The following is a 20,384-nucleotide window of genomic DNA, read 5'->3' on the forward strand; positions in this document are numbered from 1 at the left end:
TTTGCAATTTGTTTCATAACAGTTCAGTGATTAAGTTCACCTGTAAGGCTTCAATTACATGAAAATGTAGAAGAATTTAATAACATACAGCAAGGGAAATTTAGTGCAGTTACTCAATAGCAGCAACAAGGCTCAGTGACAATTAACAGATTAATAAAAGAAAAGCAAAGGGCAGCACAAGAGCCATTCATCCATGGTCACCACATAAAAAAACATCTCCCATTAAGATTTAAATTGTGAAATTTTTATAATTTTATGGCATAAACAAAATGAGCACCAAAATTAATTGTGTCCTATACAAAAATGCACCAAAATAACTAAGACAGTAATTTGTTGCATTTATACGAAAGAATCTGGCCAGAGGACTTAGAGAGATCAGCGATAGTTCTTGCTCCAAGAAAGGTAAAGGCTACATCATGGAAGGACTACAGAACAAAACGTTTGATACTGAATGCAGCTGAAGTGGTTCTCAGGTTCATCAACTAAAGGATGGAGAACAGGGTTAAGTTTTACTTAAGGGATGAGCAATTTGGGTTCAGGAAAGGGAGAGGCACGCATGATGCCATTGTAGTAATGAGATCCCTAATAGAGAGAAATTGAGAATACAATCAGGACTTAATTGCCAGTTTTGTAGATTTTGAAAATGTGTTTGATGTATTGGAATGGGAAAAACTAATGCATATATATAACAGAAAATAAGAATAAGACTGGAGGAATAGGAGACCAATCCGCAATCTATACATGTCTTAGATTGTTCAGGTGCGAGTGGGGATGGAGAGTCTGGATGGGCAGTGTTCAGAAGAGGAGTAAGGCAGGGTTGTCCATTATCGCCTGCTCTGTTCAACGTATATATGGAGGAAATGATTAAAGGGGCAAAAGGACAATTAGAGGAAGGAATGAAAATCGGAGGGAAATTACTGAAGTCAGTTAGGTCTGCTGATGACCAAGCTCTCATTTGTCAGTCAGCGAAGGGGTTGCGAGTATTGCTGAGTGCATTGGAAGATTATTGCGATAAATATGGGATGATAATAAATATAAACAATAAAAAGCTTATGAGATTTTCCAGAAAGCAAAAGGCTAAGATATAGGTTAACATAAGAGGGAAAAAACTAGAGCAGATGGAACATTTTACCTATCCCAAAAGTATTTTGGACCAAAATGTTCAAAGTAGGTGAGGCATAAGAAGCAGAATTGCATTTGGATAAGATCTTTCACATGGAAGAGGATTTTGATGAGGGGGACTTTCAGTAAGGATGTTAAGAAAAGGCTAATTAAAACTGATATGGAGCATAGTTATGTACGGCACGGAAACATGGTCATTAAAGCAGGATGATAGGCTTAGATTGGAGGCTTTTGAAAGGTGGGAGTGGAAAAGGATCAAGAAGATTAAGTGGACAGAATGGAAAACAAATGAGGATGGTGGGGACAAGAGGAGATTGCTGGGAGAAATCATATGGAGATAGCAACAATGGATGCAAAACATATTGATTGACAATGGGATGATGAAGACAGTGATAGAGGAGAGAATGTCAGGAAAGCCAGGAAGGGGTAAAAATAGGATAAGGATATAGGATGGAATGAAGGGAGGAAAGAAATATTAAGAGATGAAGAGGATCCTGCTGTAGAAGTATGATTATGGGCCAGGTTTTTTTAGGAGAGACGAGATATTTATTTGGTAGCGGCGTCCACCCAAAACCTACCTTAACCTGTAGATTACCTGTAATAATAACTAATGCAGTTTGGAGACTACTGTCATCCACAGCAATGGTACAAAAATAAACTCAAATTCGTTAATTAAGAAAAACATATCAAGACTAGATTGCATAGTTAGGCCAATCTGCTAACATCCTTTACCATCATCGCATATGCAATCAGCCCAAAAAATTATGTAAGGCTCCAGAGCAATACTATTTTTAAAGATTTCAATTTGATCTAATACCTTTTCATGTTATTCACTAAGGCATTCAAAGATTTATTCAACCAAATGGAGGAAGGTTTTAAATAAAAATTGATAAAAACCAGTACACGGAAGTAAACCACTCCTTCCAACTCTTCTACACACAAAGTAAAATCATATCTTTAACCTTTTTAAAAATTAGTATTGTATCAAATAATAATAACTAATTATTAAGCTGAGTGTCTAAAAGAAATAAAGTCTTAATAATCGGGAATCACATTAAGCAAAAAAATTAGTGCAGAATTATAGTCAAAATTCCATAAAGTAAATATTTCTTAGCAAAGAAAATAGCACTTCTCCAGTCCTACAATGTTTGTTTAAAACAAATAAGTCTGAGCCTCTCAAGATGAATGTACGAAAAATACTTCAGATTAGGCTGTTAAATAAAATCAGAAATCTGCTTCTCCAATTTTATGACTTGATATTTTCACGTGGACTTCATTATTTCACTGAAAAACATTTAAAATGTGCAGCATGTGGGACAAACATTTCTGCACACCTTAATGCATCCTAAGATAGTTTCCTTAAGGATGATCATTCTCCTGGATATGAACAACATTTGAAAAGTCAACAACTTGATTGACAATTGTCAAAATAATTTTAAATAGGCCTAAAAAGGGCCGTGTAATTTTCATAACACACATAAATGCGATTACAAATAATAAAGAAAAATTGTAGCAAGTGCACTGAAAATATTGGGATGTTCTATGGAATAAAGGGAGACAATATATGCTACATAAGACAACAGTTTATTACAGCGTTGTGTGTCATGTTTTGTCTTCTTCAGTGAGGCTGAGAAGCATAGGAGTGTACAGAATGTGTCCACCCAATACCTACCTTACCTCATAGTAACAAATAAAAAAGTCACTGAGGTGTCTTAGGAATTTTATTTTTACTTACTCATTGGAAGGAATAAATAGGATGCGCAAAGTCAAGTTACTAGTGCCCATAGGCAAACCAAAATGGAAATTTTTCAAACGCAGGTAATTACTTACTCGATGATTATAACTAAGGCCTAACGTACTATTACAATTATTAGAAGTAGACTGCTTAATTTGCAAAATAATTGCTTTAATAAAATCAGGAGATGAAAAGCAACTTTTCTTTGTGAACCCTGATTAACAAAGCCTAATGTAAGAAACTTCTAGTATGGATTATAATGGATTTATTATGGTATAATGGCAAAGCATTTTCCTCAAAGAAGGGGCATAGACTCAGTAGGTATTAAAAAAATGTGGATTACATTTGGATCACATTCACATTGCCTACTGACATGAAGCAAACTGGAGGATATCCATTACATTTTGATAGTTATTTTTAATGTCTAAAACTATATAATAGCTTTAAAATATGTTTTGCAATTGTGAGCAACTGCATCGACAGGATTTTCTATAAAATTATGCCAAAATGCTGTGATTTATAATCCTTGCCAACAATGATCCTCAACTTGAATAATTATAGAGGAGTGGCAAATTACAAATGAGCATATCCTTACATATTAGTTTAACATAAACAAGCACCACATATTTAACTTAACAAAGCATTTCAAAAAATAAAATGCAGTATGCAGGGTATTGTGGCTGTGTAACATGCACATGTGGCATTTTTCAAGCCATGATGCAAGGCAGGTCAAGGTTTTAAAATTAAAATTAGCAATAAATAAATAATAAAACTACTGAATTAAATTTATAAAATGCAAGAATGCAGAATGAACATTCTGCACCCCCTTTGTAACATATATTAAGGCTACTTAAGGTTTTGGAAAGATTCTAACCTCTCTCCCCTTCCATGTCAATGGATCAGCTTGAATTCACTGCAGATTGAGACACAGGCAGGCACACGGGGTAGAGGAAAAAACACACATTTATGAAAAAGCCTTAACTATCAACACAATAAAATTCTATTTGTTAATCAATACATTAAAATGCAATATTAAAATAGGCCATAACAGCATTAAGCATAAAAAGAAATCATTTGACTTAATGAAAATGTTGAAAACATCATACGGTAAGAGCTAATCGCCATTAAAATAATTATATTACAATTGGTTACTTTCTTGGCAAAAATTAAAACTTGATTAGCTGCTTCCTGTGAGAGCTTAATTCATGGCAGTCAACAGAATATAAAGTACATTTTTATGGTCATGTTCTCAAAACAAATTATGAAATAAGCATTTAATATTTGAATGAGGAATGCATTTCTGCACACAAAATTTAAATATACCCTTATTTTATCCAATAAAAATTGATTCCCAAATGGCTACTTATCAAGCAAATGTCGGTGAAAAATTTGATAACAATGAAATAGAATTTCAAAATATGGATCAAGCAGTAATGATGAACATCAGTAACTAAATAATAAGTTACATACTCACAGAATTCTAATTAAGGGCAAAGTGAACAAGGGTATAATGAAGGGATGGAAGCAGACACCCAGTAACCAGTCAACTAATTAAAATGTTTTGAATTTGAGCCAACTTAAATTTGAAGAACGATACAAAATGAACTGAAAAAGAAATCTAAAGGAAGCCTGCCAAAAGCTCTCTATGCATGCAGCATGCATAAGCACGTTTATCATTCAGGCCATCACATTTTTTTAATTCTGTTCACGAAAATGATTCAATGATTCTATCTAGATCTTAACAGTTTGATCGCCCTAACTTGTCTCATGACAACATACAACATTGTAAATGCAGAGGAGGGTGATAGGGAATGTGTTTGCCACATTTCATGCATGGTGAGTGCTTCTAGCTTAAACTAGTCCATGGTCTAACAAGGATATCCACTGTGGGAATGGGTTCCTTGGCATGATATGGTTGTCTCTCTGCGGTAAATGCCTAGCTGCAGAGAGGAAACCAACCTCCCCATATCCCTCAAACCCTTCCCTTCTGGACTGCTGCCTCGAGAATAATCACAACCGTCCCATTGTCTAATATGGACCAGTCCCACCAATACTGCGGACTAGCATGCATCACTCAAGTTATGACAAACAAACTGCACATGGGAAACAATAGCTGGGCTGACAACACAATACTTAACTAATGTTAATGCAGTGCATGTCTCAACAAAATCATAAAATAGACATACGACCACCACTGAAATTAATAATTACAGTAATAGTGTTACCATGTTTGCAAAACTAAAAACATTAAAAAAAAAAAAACAAGACCATTCATTATGCAGGACACAAAATGAAACTGTATGGAGGCAAACCTGAGCAGACACTCTACAAGTGAGCATACATGTGCATTAGTAATTTTTTTCAGTCACTTATGAGGCCGCGTCAACCCGCCTTTCAGCCCATCCAGCCTCTCTACCAAGACTCCCTCCAGTTGCCATCGTGAAACAACGGCACACGGGAGACGTCAATATCGGGCGACGCCTCTGCAAAAACACCAAGTAGAGCCCCCAAAGCCCTCTCTCACACACACCAAACACCACTTCCTTCCTTCCTTACTCTTACCCTCTTTGTTAGGCAAACAAAGCTAACACAGCCCTCAAAGACAACTCAAAAAAGCCCATGCCCTCTTCGCACTGCCTTTTTTGAGTTACTATGCCCCACCTCAGAGGTGCTCAGCCTGAATGCGTGCATGTACAGTGCCTGGCTACCTAGAGCAACCGAGAGCAGAGTGACAGCTGGCAAACAAAACAAACAGGGGATGTGAAACCTCCTCCCCATGTCTAAGCGGGTGCTTCACCCATCAATTTAGCAACAATGCAAACATGAGCATCTCCAGGTGATGTCGCTGCAGAGTCATTTTCAGTCAACATTCGTAACTGATTCTGAATGGTTGACTACAGAGGTAAGAAATTGGATTCCATTATGGAGCCAAGAAATAACAATGCCAAAAATAAGAAAGGTATTTGCAGCTGACAGAGTCATTTGGTTTAGGGCTTCATTGCAGCTATAATGCCTTCCTGGAGAGGTTACAGATTAGGCAACAGTACAGATAAAATTGCATTGTTGCTAGTCACTTTTAATCACTCCAATCAAGTGCCACTAGCACAATTATTCTAGGTATCATGCAGTGTACACACGACCTTAGGCAGCTAAATATGATGATGTACTGTCATTTGGAAATATGCAACATAAATGTAAATACTATGTTTCTTTAAATTTCACCTAGAGATAAAAAGACTAAGAGTATTTTTTTATAACTCCTCCACAAGATTCAACTTTTTCTGATGATTACTAACAGATCGTGAAAAAAATTGGGGTTGAATTGGTTTGCAGGTTGAGCACCACTGATCTACCAGATTTGTTAGTATAATAAGTTTCTGACAGCAGCATGCTACACTAAATCGATCAATTATCTATAATTAACCAAGCAGTACTCTTACTCCACTGAGATGAGAACAGGTTAATTAATATGCAAAATCTAAGCTTCTCAAGAGTACTCCAATTTGACTCTGCTCATAAAAATAAAACAATCTCCAAATATGCCCATATTTGATCCAACATGCAAACCTTATTATTAGCCGCTCATCAGAGTTAGTTAATGACAGCAATGCAATGGCTCTCATGCAGTCTCTATTAGCTACACTTGTGTACTCAGTAGCACTGTATCTGTGGCATGGACTACTGATAACAATGACACCTTACAGAATAAAAGAAGCCAGAGCACATAACTCACTTGTAACTACTTATTTAACTACTTATTCCAAATTCTTAGAGATGTGACCCATTAAATGGCAATACTGGCACTTGGCAAACTATGAGCAAAGAAAAGATCCCTCTGGTAACTAACAATACTACACTATACTCTTGTTCAAAGCTCTATTCTCCCTTGAATCAAATTTTAATTTAAATCAACATGATTGACATGAAACCCATCAATATAACAAGAATTAGCAACAGTTTCACTTAAACAAGAATCAAATATTTCTTTTTGTTCCCACCAAAAGGAGGTTAAAAAAGAATGATTGATTTTGGAGCTGAAAATGAATATATCTACATGTAATTCATGAATTCCCTTAAAACAAGACAATTACAAAAATCAAACTTCAGCAAACTTTATGTTACATTCAAGGATGTTGGATACCTCAGTTAAAAACCGCTGCAGGCTCTCGTTCTTGCCCAAAGTATGGCCCTAACCTTCGCCTTGCCCTGAGTATGTGATGATACCCTAATTCATAAGGTGAAGAATGAATTCATGAGGTGATAATAATCTTTCACAAGGTGAAGCAAAATCAAGCTATGGATCCTTGGAATATTTTCTTCCATTGTTCAAAGTTATGGAAAACACTTAATAAACCATAACATTTTTTTTAATAATACAAAGAGGTGACAAGAAAAATTCCCTCTCAGCTCCCATTAAAGATATGTTTTGGATGGACACGCTGAACCACAATACATTTTCCTGCTTCTCTTGATGAAATCCAACCTTACATATAACAGTATTATTCCTCTTTTCAATTCCACTTATTTCATTGCCCTTTTCACTCTGTCCAACCCACTTATCCTATATTGACGACTTCTTCGTTTGCCTAACATTCTCCCCTTCACATTAATATCACAGTGTTCAACAAAACATCGCCCATCAAAATGCTCAGCATCCATCTTCCTACCTCCTTTGGATTACCCTTCTAATAATCCCTTTTCTTTCACCCCTTTGCTTCATATTTCTAATTTTGCTTTACTTCCTGTCCATTTCAGCTTCTCGACACCCGTATGCATCTCAAAATCCTCCAGACTACAAGTTAATGTTTCTAAAACCACGTTTCCATGCCGTGAAAAACCTCGCTCAATATCACAGTTTTCATTTATCTTTATTTTTACATCCTTACCCAACATTGATACCATGTCATCAACATCCTCCCTGTGAAAAGCTTTTTGCCTAACACAATTCTCCTCCTCAAGTCCAAACTACTTATGACTATTTTAATCAAAAATACTTAGAGGATAAGTTAATCTTCTGCTGATATAGTTTTCACCGTTGCATTTTAATTTTCAACAAAACCTTCCTCTTTCACAAAATCCTAATAGCCTTCATTTACACTTAGTTGGAAACTGAAAAAATATTTATTTCACCTAGTAGAGATTGGGAAAACTGGAATATAATTTTGAATATTTCATGTTTTCTAATTAACAGTTATCTTTCAATCTCCCGCAGCCCACATCCCTATCTTTTTACCCCAATTCAGTATATTCTTCCAAAATTACTTTAGTTGGTCTAATCGCTTGAGGAGGCATGGAGGATCTCAAACTGGTCTCCCAACAAGGTAAGCACAGCCTCTGCATAACAATGATCAACTGCTTCAGACATCACTGCAATATGCTCAAGAGACTTTCAAACTTTTTCTTTAACTTATATGGAAGCAGCTTCATGTCAAAGTGTTCAGAGAGGTGCATGTTTTAAATTGAAATTGGTGACTTGTATTTATTCTTGTATGGCTAACATTCTCAATCAGAAGTAATGTCAAAATTACTTGCCTTAATTATAATTTTGTTACTGCAGCTAATGAATAACCTGGCATTGCCATTACCCCTTCAATCTTTCCTTCGTAATCATAAGAATTTTTAATCCAACTCAAGACTATCAAAACCCATTTAAGTATTTTTTAATGGCAAAAGCTATAAATATCATGAACACTCCCATAGCCATCCTTACTCATGACTATTTTCTACACAATGTTGTTTTCGCAACATATTTTCAGGAGATATATATTGACAGAAGGGATAGCATTACTCCAGGGGTAAAGCATTGGACTACTGACCGGAGGGCTCGGGCTCAATTCCCAGGCAAGCCTCTCTGGGCACCTGCAGTTCCACCAAAGCTATGTGATATTTCGGGAACCAGATCTTCCTGAGAAACCATAACCGGCACTGGGAAAGGAACTGGCCCCTCTACCCTGATGTGTGAATTTCACATGCCCTCGGGCTTAGTACTGGGTGAACTCTACCATCACCTACCAAACTGACCTTTGGGTTGATTACTGTGTTTATGAATTATATGAGTACTATGTATAATCTAATTAAAGTTGATTCGACAATGCAATTCACAGGGAAAGATGAGAGTTCATTAGGCACAATTAGAGCTCAATCCTGAAGTTTACCTGCTTATGTATATCTACCAAAAATACACAGGTCAATTCTTTTTTGGAGTTTTTTTTGTGAAATCAAATAGGTAAGCTGTCACTAACTTCAAGAGCAGAAGATTCTAAATGCACTGAGTCAAAAAACAAGCTGAACATTGACTCAGTCTTGACTTCCCATTTACGACCCCTCCTTCAACAATAAATTATTTAAGGAGGGGGTCACAAATGAAGAGATTGCTCCAATAGAAACAAGAGGAAATACACTTTCCAAAACCAAAGCACAAAAGACATTACGTTGGCATTGAATTAACAAAGAAAATGATGAAAGATTAAACAAAAAACTACACGATTAACTCAAACAATCTTGAGCAAATAACAGAGTAAAAATCTCATAAAATCATTAGAAATCACTCTGATGAATGGAATAAGTGCAAAGGGACTTTTTTCAAGGCAACCAAAAAAATCTTCATGAAGACTTGTAAATTGATAAAAAGAATAACATTTGGAATATAATAATTAGGAGGATATCAAAAAATATGATATCTTCCTCGAAAACACTTTCGATGATGAACATAAAGAACACGCCATAATTAGGGCTGAATTTGCTGTAGTAATGGACCGATGGATGGATGGGCAAATATCAACACTAGGAATGAGAAAATTACAACTGATATTTATAAAAAAAATACATGACATTAGACCAAATAAAACAGCTGCACTTTTTACCTGAATCACCTACACAATGGGAAAAATACTGATAATAATCAGAAGAATGTCACTATCCTGAATGGGAAAGAGATGAATATGAACTTACGAGCAAGTAAGACTGAAGACCCATAAATTTCAGGTCACAACCGCAATGATCCATCACAGAATGGATATAAATTTGGAAAGGCAATTAAGATGAGATAAATCTGTATTAAGGAGGAGAGGAACAAGAGAATCTATTCTTGCTTTCAGACATGATAGTGAAGAGAGTAAAAAAGGACCAACCTACCTTTATTCCTTCAAATGATCTGGAGTGAGTTTTTGACTGTGTGAACCGGAACAAATTCCTGAAGGACATTCATATTGAACCATAATAACAGAAGATTTACATATGCATATGATATATATATATATATATATATATATATATATATATATATATATATATATATATATATATATATATATACACACAGAGGGAGAGAGAGAGCAGACCATGGCAAACATTTCACCAGTGCCCTAGAGATGCTATACCAATGAGTAAGGAGAAATGTGGCTCCTGAATTTGTGGGGGCCATTAAATACTTCAACTCAAAGCACATCCTTGAGTTAAACATAGCAATTACATTTATGCTCCCAGTGTCCATTTCAAATGTTATCCCTTGTATATTTTGCTAACTCCAAACTTAAATGATCTGGAGATTTATAATGTGATGCAATCGTAGAGGTGAATTGACTACCTATTTCTTTAGTACTACCAATAATGTAACAAGGTTGCAGACGACACTCCTATGATGGAAATATTTAGCATGATTTGTGGTTGTATTATCACAAATTAAAAATTTTTCAGTAACTGATTGCATGAGTTCCTCTTTCATCCTATCCTCAGCCTGAAAGACAACCCCTAAAAATATATCCAATACAAGAGAGACTCCAATTTTGTGAAATAATTTTCAAGAATTGATTAATTGAAACTGAATGCATTTCTGGAGATTTTTATCTCATAAATTCTGGAACACCAACATCAGCCCTTATACTATGAAATTATTTATTATAAGGAGGTAATCACACATTAACATAGGAAGATAAAAGACCTAAATTTATAGAATCTACTCATCATTTAAAATAAATATAGCGGGCATAAAAAGGGATGATTTAATTTATTTCATTGATCAGCATTAATTTGAATTTTGCAGTTGAATGGAAGAGTACATTCAGACAAATATTTTTGTGGCTTTTTTTTTCAATTTTATTAACAAAAACCTCTTGATATATCCTACTTAAGATTTTTTTATTTTACTTAAGATATAGCAGATTAAGTATTAACAGCTTCCATCATGCATTCGTCAGCCACTGTCTTGTAAATTGCTTTCCTTCTAATTGTTCCCGCCAACTTTTCCCCGTGCAAGGCCTCCAGAATTTTGCCACTCCACCATCTATTAAGGAATGAAAATTCTAAGTGTATGAGGGAAAGTCACAATTGTTCAAAGAAATAACTTTTGTTTTTTTGGAGTGAAATAACTGATGAAGAGTTTGTGGATGTCAACATCACATCTAGGGAAGGCTTATAAATGGCTTTGAAGCAATTTTATTATCTGTTTGTCCAAAGTGTTCAGTTATGTCTCACGGAAATTGAGATTGTCCAATGCTCCCTCTCATTTCACATTCCATTCCATTTCATGTTCCAAATTGGTCAAATTTAGTGATAGCTTAATCGGTAAATTGAAATGTGACCAATGAATACATTAAAAGTATTAATGAAAAAGATGCTTGGACTGCATAAAAAGCTTCTTGACAAATTGCAGCAGCTGACAAATCATCCAAATTTATAAAATGGCTACATTGAATAATTAAGTGGAAGCAATGATGGGAGAAAGAAAAGGCCGGTCATAAAATGCCAACTTTCACCACCAACATGCAACACCTGCGTAAATGAAGCAATAGGAGAACGAAACATGAGGATGAAATAAATGATATTTTCTTTAACTTGTTTAAAATCAAGCCAAGAATCGAGCACTGGCATCATTTCTACATGCCCACAAGCCTTTTGTCACCCTTTACACAACCAGAAATTTTCATCTAAAATCCAATCATTCTATTATAAATTCAGATCAAAGATTGTGAGAACTATTGGCTGTGAATATGTAAGGTCCTATCCTAGTCCTATCCCTAATATTGAATATTTAAGGAAAAAACTATACCGATATTTTGGTCAACTAGGTGACCATCAAATGGAGTGGGACATTTTTGAAGTACTGTCCACGGTCAAGTGAATATGTTCAAGTGGGAGGAAGAGGAGAGAGGTAGCAGAGAGAATGCGAATTTAAAGAGAAATTTAATGGGGTGGTGTGGGAGGCAAAACTGGGAGTGGGGAGGAGAGAGTAGGTGAGGGCAATGTATTTTCTATTGTGCTGAGTAGCTTGAGTACTTTTAAAGCCACAAACAATGAACGGCGAATCATCGACACTCTTTTACTTAACCTGGTTCCTTATGTTCCTAATCTCGCAACTTTGGGTCCAAGGCAATTATTTTAGCATATGAAGAAACAAAATATTTTTTTTTTTAATCTCTGTACAGCAATTCCACCAAGTTACACCATTGGTAATGAATTAAATCCTGTGCAGTAAGCCTACGAGAAAATAATATTTAAAGAGGAGGACTCAGAAGAACAAAACGTGGAGCAGAAAAAACTGATGGCATGGGTTGCACTTAAATAGGAGAAAAATTAGAACAAATGAAGTCTTACTTACCCTAATTTGGAAATGATTTAACGCGGGTTGGAAGCATCACAAAATAATACAACTGGTAAAGAACAGTCCCAGTTTAAGAGTCTATTGCATGATGAGGAGAGGATTCCCTGGCTCTGAAGTTACTGGGAATTAATTGAGAACCATTTTTTGAAAACCTTTATGTGGAATGCATGACACTATTTGGATTACAAACATGAATTATTGGATACATGGCAAAATTTTTTCCCAAATATAGCGCTGATGATGATTGATGGAAATCAAGTCAACAGGTGAAGTGAGCAATGAGTTGTACACAGAAGATCATGTTACATACTACCATGCTCACACACCATAAAAGTGATTATGAATAAGTGGTATGTATTTGAAGAGAAGGCTTTAAGGATGACCTCCAATAGGAAGGGGCTAATACTTACTACAATGAAGGGTGGTCACTGGGAGGGATAATTGAGAAGAACGATGAACTGCATCACCAACCTTCAGATTGAGAAACTAATGAATGAAGGTATTCATTACATTTCAAAGTAAGCACGAAGGGACAAACATCAGCTCTGATTACTACCATAATATCAAAGAATAGATTAACAAATTCACTTGACTCTGAACCAAAATATTAAAAAAATTCTCACAAAGGTACCAATTTATGAAATGTCTGCTTGAAAAGACGGTCCAAAGAAATTATGGAGTGACTCATTTGAATTCCATTGATGCATTGCTTCTTTACATGAAAAAGTTAAATAAGCTGACTAGCATTTTCACATGCATCAGCTTAAAGGTAGTCTCCCATAGAATAAATATTCAAGTTTCTGAATGTCCATCAGAGCTAGCTCATACGTGCAATCTGAACAACACAAACATCATTCTCGTAACACTATTTTGAATAATGGCACAGCATTTTATAGGTCTTTCCAGTGTCAATGAATTTACACCTGCTTATCAGATTTCATTTTGCATCAAAAATTTGCCATGCGCAAAGATGGAAAATGATGGCCATAAGACAAAACATTTATTATGGATTGAACTAAACCTTCTAGCACACTGGACTTGGGGGTTAGCAGTTTTGCACAGTAGCCAATGATCATCTGTTCCACTTGGAAAACATTTCTGCCTAGATGTTTCACCAACTTTGATAGACTACCTTGCTTGAGAACACTCTTCAAGAAAAATTAACCTACCCTAAATCTCACATTAAACCCTGCACAACCCAGAGCATTAGGCAATCCTGTACCATCGGTTGCTGAGATGACCATTGAAATGTTAAGGAGATGGCAAAAGCTTTCCAACTAGTCCATTCTACACCACCCTAACTTCAACAATCCAACATTGTGGAATGGCGTAGTATTCAACACCTTTTAAGGATGACAAACAGCCTAACATGGAATGCATACACACAGAAATGATCCAACCAATGAGCTGACCATATTTCAGTAAGAATGTGTCAGCAACTACCTTAAGGTCCTCTCCACCAAATGCACGCAAGATTTTAATGTTAACTTAAAACACTCTTTGCTGTAATCACAATATCCATGAATTCTTGAAAAAATAACAATTTGCAAGCAACCAAACTCCACTGATTGATATCATGTTATCACACCACTGCATTAATTATGCACCAGTATAACTATCGTGTGCATAATGCCGAGAAATTAAGCTGTATATAAAGTACATTTGAATATAGGACTAGAATCTGATTGATCATTATATTGATTATAATAGTTCATCTACAGTAATATACATTGAAATACCTCTTCTTCGCCCTAGTGGGGGGAAGTGAGAGAGAGATAACATGCCAATTCTAAGATTGGAAGGACCAAAGGATCCCTTGAGATGATAAAAAAGGTCCCTTGACCTTTGATACATTTGCCCCTGTAGCAAGGTTCCTTGTAAACGATTGGGTCATGTAGGTTAGCCTACCAAAAAAATAATGTCTTCCCCACATTACAATCTCTAAAGCTCAAGAGCCATCCACGCCACACAAAACCATCTCTTTATAGTGTGCAGAGGTTTTTATCAAACGACCCTGTAGGTTATACCACAAACAGTAGCGCCCTGTACCAGCCAGACCTTGAATTGGTCTACCCTTCAATTGATTCTCTGAAACCATCAATTTTGCTGAAATGTATGTTTGTTCTCCTTTATTGGAACTCCACTAAGGATATTTGATGTCTTTGCAAACTGAATTCAGTCCCTAAATATTTTCTCAAGTTTGTCACGCCCGGGAGCACTGCTTTCATGCAAACATTTACTAAATTTTGTCTGAAGTGGAAGACTGATAAGAGTCAATGAGAAAGAGCCCATTATTTGCAAAAGACATGTATATAGCTGCTCCAATGATTTCTCTTTTCTCCGTTTCCTAATCATTTTAATGAAAAATTAGTTTTTATATTGTAATGAATAATTCAACCCAGGGTTACAAAAAAGATACTTCTAAAAGAATTGTTTTTTTTTTAACTCAAGTGAAATGCATTATTGCGTGATTTATGGAATGAGGAGAGTATTGATATTCACTAATTTTGCTGTTGTGCAGGAAAGGAATGATAGATGTTAGCAATACATTAATTAGTGTTTGAAATCAACAATAAAATTGATGAAAGATACAATTCTTTGAAATTTGTATACTGAAAAATGAAATATCACCAAGGGAATTACGACAATGATTAACAAGCATTTTTTGAAAAACTAGTGACTTGATGCATGGCCATAAATGATGGGATACATTTTTATACAACCATATAAACATGGAAATGACATATTTGTCAGCAGGCAAGACCCTAGCTCCACCTTTTCCACTTTTCCACTGATCAACCCAAGTTTTCAGAAATTTGAAATTTTTAAAATGTAATTAATTGTTTTAAATAACCAAGAAACAGAAATTCTAAGGGCAAGGAGAAAATGACATCAATGGTGGGAAAACATAGAGCAAAAGTGAGGTTTCATTGAATTTATATGTATATTAAACCAGCTGTTGAGGAACTAAGGCTACATCTCAGCACATAAGGACTTCCATCAATGAAAAAATATTTTAATTACACTTAGGAGTTCACTTCATCAATGGTAGGGGTAGCAAGGAAAAACATATCCACAAAGAATAAGCACATGACATTATGGCTGGAATTGAAGACAAGCAGGAACAAAAACAAGTCTTTTTGATAATAAATATTTTTCAAACATATGTAGAAGTGTAACGCTTTCTGGCTCATATCTAAAACAATTTTTCCACAATGATCATCTCCTAGACACCCATCGACTTACATGTATTATGTTTCAATGGCAAGATGATATTCTCTCTTTTCCAATTGCTTGAATAAAATTAAAGATTCCTGATTTTATTTTCAATTTTGATTGGAAAAATAAACCAGATACAGCCAAAAATAAAAATCTGATAATAAGAAAAACAGAATGTCACACAAAAAAACCAATGAAATTAACAGGAGCAATTCAAATGAGCATTTAGCCTCCCTAAAAGTGAAAAGCTGAACATCATGCAGTGGTGGATGAATATGGAACAAACATCTGTGCATTTTTATGTGCAAAAAGTTCTATCATATTTGATTTCTATGGTACGAGATTTGAGAAACAGATAAAATGGGCTATTGAAATTCCATATCAAATAATCTCTCAAAAAAGATTAATCTCTCTTTTTTCTGTTCTCAACTGATGCCTACAAAATTAAATTTCTTTCCTGCATTCAAATGTTGCAATGACTGAAACAAACACAATATCCTAGAGCTTTGAACAAATCTAATGTTCATCAAGCACACAACTTTGGGGCAAACAATTTCAATCATTTTTTAGTGATGGCATAACCAAGAAATATTTGTAAAAATGTGGAAAATATTTTCTGAAAACTATTTCCTTGGCCTTGGCTAATAGCAGAAAATGGCCAAAAATCTTCGAACTCAAATCACAACTCTTATAATACTAGAAAAAAATTGATATCACTCAGGTCAATTAGATTACAATAACGTAAAGAGGATCCCTAACATGAACTTAATAACTTAATAGATTCACACTATATAAAACTATACAATTCATTCAATACTTCGATGTGCGGGGGCGATTCGAAAAGTAAGGTCCGCTATTTTTTTTCATGAAAAAATTGAAAGCCAGAATACTAACCCTTCTACCATGTAATTTCATGTATAAAATAACATGAATCTGATACCACATAAAACTGACCCCACCTTACAGCTCCTTTGAGGAAACAGTTCATGAAATTTCATACAAAATTTCACATGCTAGTAAAGAAGATTGTAAAGGAGTTTTCCCGTACAACCACTAAAGCAACAAACCAAGTGGATAGCGCAAGCAAAAATACAATTTGTAATAAAACTGCCCATCCATGAAGACTTGCATCAAAAAAATCTGAAATAAGTTGCCTAATCTTCCAAATTCTCTAATTCTCATCAGACTACAGTGGTTATCATTATGCTAATCCTGCACGAGTGTAGTTGAATGGAAGAGAGTTACAACATACTTCTCCTAACAATTAATTACATATATGCACCAAAAAAATGTCACTTTCGTTCACCAGGAGCCCATTTTTCAAAACTGCAAGATAATTTTCAAGTCTTCCAACAAATATTATCTCAGCAAAACAAAGATGTTCTTAGCCTAATTATGTCAAGTGCAAATATGCATAGTCACATTTTCATTATGACAGCATGTAAAAAGTCTGTAGCCTAGTATGATGAAAAAAGACTCGTATGGTGTCTTGCAGCTTTGAGAAATGGAAATTATTTTGTCCAGTGGCATAAACAAAATAACGCACGCATAGCATTGCACTCAATCTCCATAAAATCCAGGACTGCACTTTTTCTTACCAGGGAATCCTGATTGTGGCTGCCCAGGCACAGAGTACTGAGGCCTGAAGTTGGCGAAATTGCCACCAGGGAAGGAGCCTGGGAGTTGTCCGGTTTGGAAGCCTGCCGGGAACTGGCCTGGGAGTATGCCCTGCCCTGAGGCATTGCCAGAGGGGGCACCTGGAGGCCCAATGGCCCCACCTGGACTCGCCCCATTCCCAGTGCTACCCGTTGTGGCCAGTCGTGAGAGGATGGACCTCTCCGACATCTGGAGGCGCTGAGCCACGGGTGGAATGCGTGCTAGAGTCGCAGGTAGACGGCTCACGTCAGACTTCATGTCAGAGAGCAATTCTTCCAGCTGGTTCAGCACCTGTGGCAACCAGACAAAAGATTTAAGTGAGCCATACCAACAACCAAAATCTTGGTTAACTTGATTTCCCTCCCAAGATCTGAAAACTGACTCAAATCCCACCTGACCCTCAATGATCAACTAAATCATAGGACCTCTGTTTTTTGTAAGTTTTTTTATTATTGACAGAGGTTAACACAAGTTGATACAACTTTACGCAATAGTGAGCGTAAGTAGTATACACATAGAAGAATAAAATATGACTCAGGGCCATGATGAAAATCAATAGATGCATCAGCTAGCTTGTAGATGGTGGTAGTTCATTCAAGAAATAAAGAAATTATCAAATGGTTAGGAAGGAAACAAGATTACCTGCTAAACTAGGCAATTTTCATAATTGAAAGGCCATTATTGACAACAAATGTAAATACTGAACAGAAAACTAATGTCACGACATGTTAATTGTTTCCTACAAGTAACTTGGGAGAGGGTAATAGTGTACATAGCCACATTTTAAAGATGAATGATGACACCAATATTACAGTAATATCAATTGTAGCAAGAGTAAAAAAATTATTTTATATATTTCAAGGTTGTTTTGAAGGCAATGGGAAACCATGGTATTACATATTTCTTAGAGAGTCCACAACTCAAAATTTTGTTACTCATTAAAAGTAAACCCTCTGGAGCATATTCTGAATGTGAGCAAATTTCCTTTTAAAATAAGAGTACTGGAAAAGCACTGTGATATTTGTCCTACATCCACTACTCAAAAAGTTCTCTTCATCTAGCATAAGTAATTTATCCAGATGTATTATACAGTGAGGTCGCAGTAGTCCAAGGGTTGCGCATTGGATTACTGACTAGAGGGCCCAGGTTCAATTTCCGGGCAAGCCTCTCTGGGCACTCTCAACTTCACACAATCTGTGCAATTTTTCTAGAACCAGATCTTCTTGGGAAACCATAAACTGGCACAGGTAAATGAACTGCCCCCCCCCCCCCCAAGCTGGTGTACAAGTTTCAATTGCTATTTAGGGCTTAGTATTAGGTGAACTCAAACATCACCTACCGAACTGACCTTCGGGTTCATTACTGTTTATAGCTTTTTTAATAAACAGGTAAATATTTTGAAAAAAATTACGACGAAGTATATATTGATAACCCTGATTAAAACTAGGAGTGACCACAATCAATAGCAACGAAAATATCTTGTCAAATTAATGGTACTTGATTTTATCTTTAATTGAAACACTTGATCCTGTTTTTGGCTGCATCACATACATCATCACCAAAAATTCAGGAGTATTTCAAGCGTATGAAAACAGTACTAATTATCTTAATGGAAGTGTCCTTTATGAAATATTGAACTCATGAATTACAAAGTTCACCGGAATTGGCTCATTCACAATTTGCTGACTAAAACAAGACCATTTGCAAATTAAATATCTTTTTGTGGCAGTGAACTCTGTTGGTTTTCCACCAGGTCAGGTTGTAGCAGCTGATGTTTTGATGGCTGACTCAATCATTGTCAACAGGGCATTGAGGCAAAACATAGACAGCATAAACTCTGTCCACGCGGAAAACCAACAAACAATTCAGCCCAATGGTCCACTGGAAAAATATGAAGGTGTAAAAAAATTACTGTTGTCCCTATGCTTAAAACATGCTGACTGTCCCAACACTGATTTCTGTCTTTCGATCCCTAATGTCTCTAGAGTGGCAATCCTCTGAGAGAATGCTCAGATGCCAAACAATCTAACCTTCAATACTCCCAGAGTCCACATTTCTTTTGTCAACATAAACTTTTTTTTGCACAAAAGAGAGAAGAGTTAGCTGGGCGATGAAAAAATCGACTGAATAAACGATCCTTAAATATTTCTGACGCAGTATCCCCTTACCTTGTGAAGCACAGCATTAGCTGGTTTGTTCCCTGCCAAACTCTCCTTGGATAGATGCTGATGAGACTCAGCCAGACACTCAACTTCCGCAAAGCGAGCATTGAGAGACATTGCTGGATGATTGGGATCCTGTGTAAGGTTCAGGTATGCGGCTCGGCGAAGTTGTTCCTCTATCACAAGTGCCTGTTCCAAGAGCTGTGAACAAAACAAGGAAATCACATATATATATAAATGTATGTAAATATAGAGATAAATATCTTTGAAATAGAACACTCTTCGGCAGTGAACAAATTATATAAAAATTAATATAGATCATAAGATTTTTGAAACAGAAACACAAAGAAAGGACACTCACTCATATAGATTTGACATTTCAATAGAACAGCTGCTATCATCAGATTCTGAAGATGATGACTGTGCTGTCGAAAAGTCAAAACTACATATGTGAGTGTCCTTTCTTTGAGTGTCTATGTTTTAAAAATCTACATCAGTGGTTTTATCTAAATATATATTTGAAATATGCAAATTGGCCAAATTATAATCATACAAATGTTTTGTTTCATATTGCTGAACACAAAAAATATAAAAACTTCTTTTCTTTGGCTCCAGTCAAGGCTTACCTTAAACCTCCTTGCCAAAAACTTATTCTTGATTTCCAGAAAATTTCCCTTGCCCACATCCATCTTAAATGGCTCGTTGATTATGGCAAACCTAATGTCATTCTGGATGTCTTGCCAGCGGCCATAGCCATGGGTAACAATGCCAGCCAAAAGCCAATAGTCGTGCCTGGCAAAGGAAGAAGTACCATTGTCAATAATAAAACTGGCACATTTGGTTGCTCACTGGACACAAAATGGACAATGAATTACATACAAATTACATGTGC

General features: G+C 35.9%; 1 protein-coding gene across 5 annotated transcripts in view; it reads right to left on the reverse strand.

Annotated features, from left to right (window-relative positions):
- The window catches only part of Mi-2 (chromodomain-helicase-DNA-binding protein Mi-2 homolog), a 62,911-nt gene that overhangs the window by 2,290 nt on the left and 40,237 nt on the right, over positions 1-20,384 (reverse strand). For 2 of the 5 annotated variants that reach the window (XM_071590438.1, XM_071590437.1), the window contains exons 30-32: positions 20,119-20,284; positions 19,499-19,693; positions 17,273-17,621 (exon numbers count right to left, since the gene is read on the reverse strand). In XM_071590438.1, coding sequence (XP_071446539.1) covers positions 17,273-17,621; positions 19,499-19,693; positions 20,119-20,284 — 710 coding nt within the window. Of the gene's footprint in view, positions 1-3,731; positions 3,771-5,169; positions 5,341-17,272; positions 17,622-19,498; positions 19,694-20,118; positions 20,285-20,384 lie in introns of all 5 variants that reach the window. The other 3 variants (XR_011701734.1, XR_011701733.1, XM_071590439.1) reach the window with 3 other exon arrangements.

Source organism: Hetaerina americana, unplaced genomic scaffold (genome assembly GCF_022747635.1).
Source record: "Hetaerina americana unplaced genomic scaffold, ioHetAmer1.1.p SCAF_4, whole genome shotgun sequence".
NCBI lineage: Eukaryota > Metazoa > Arthropoda > Insecta > Odonata > Calopterygidae > Hetaerina > Hetaerina americana.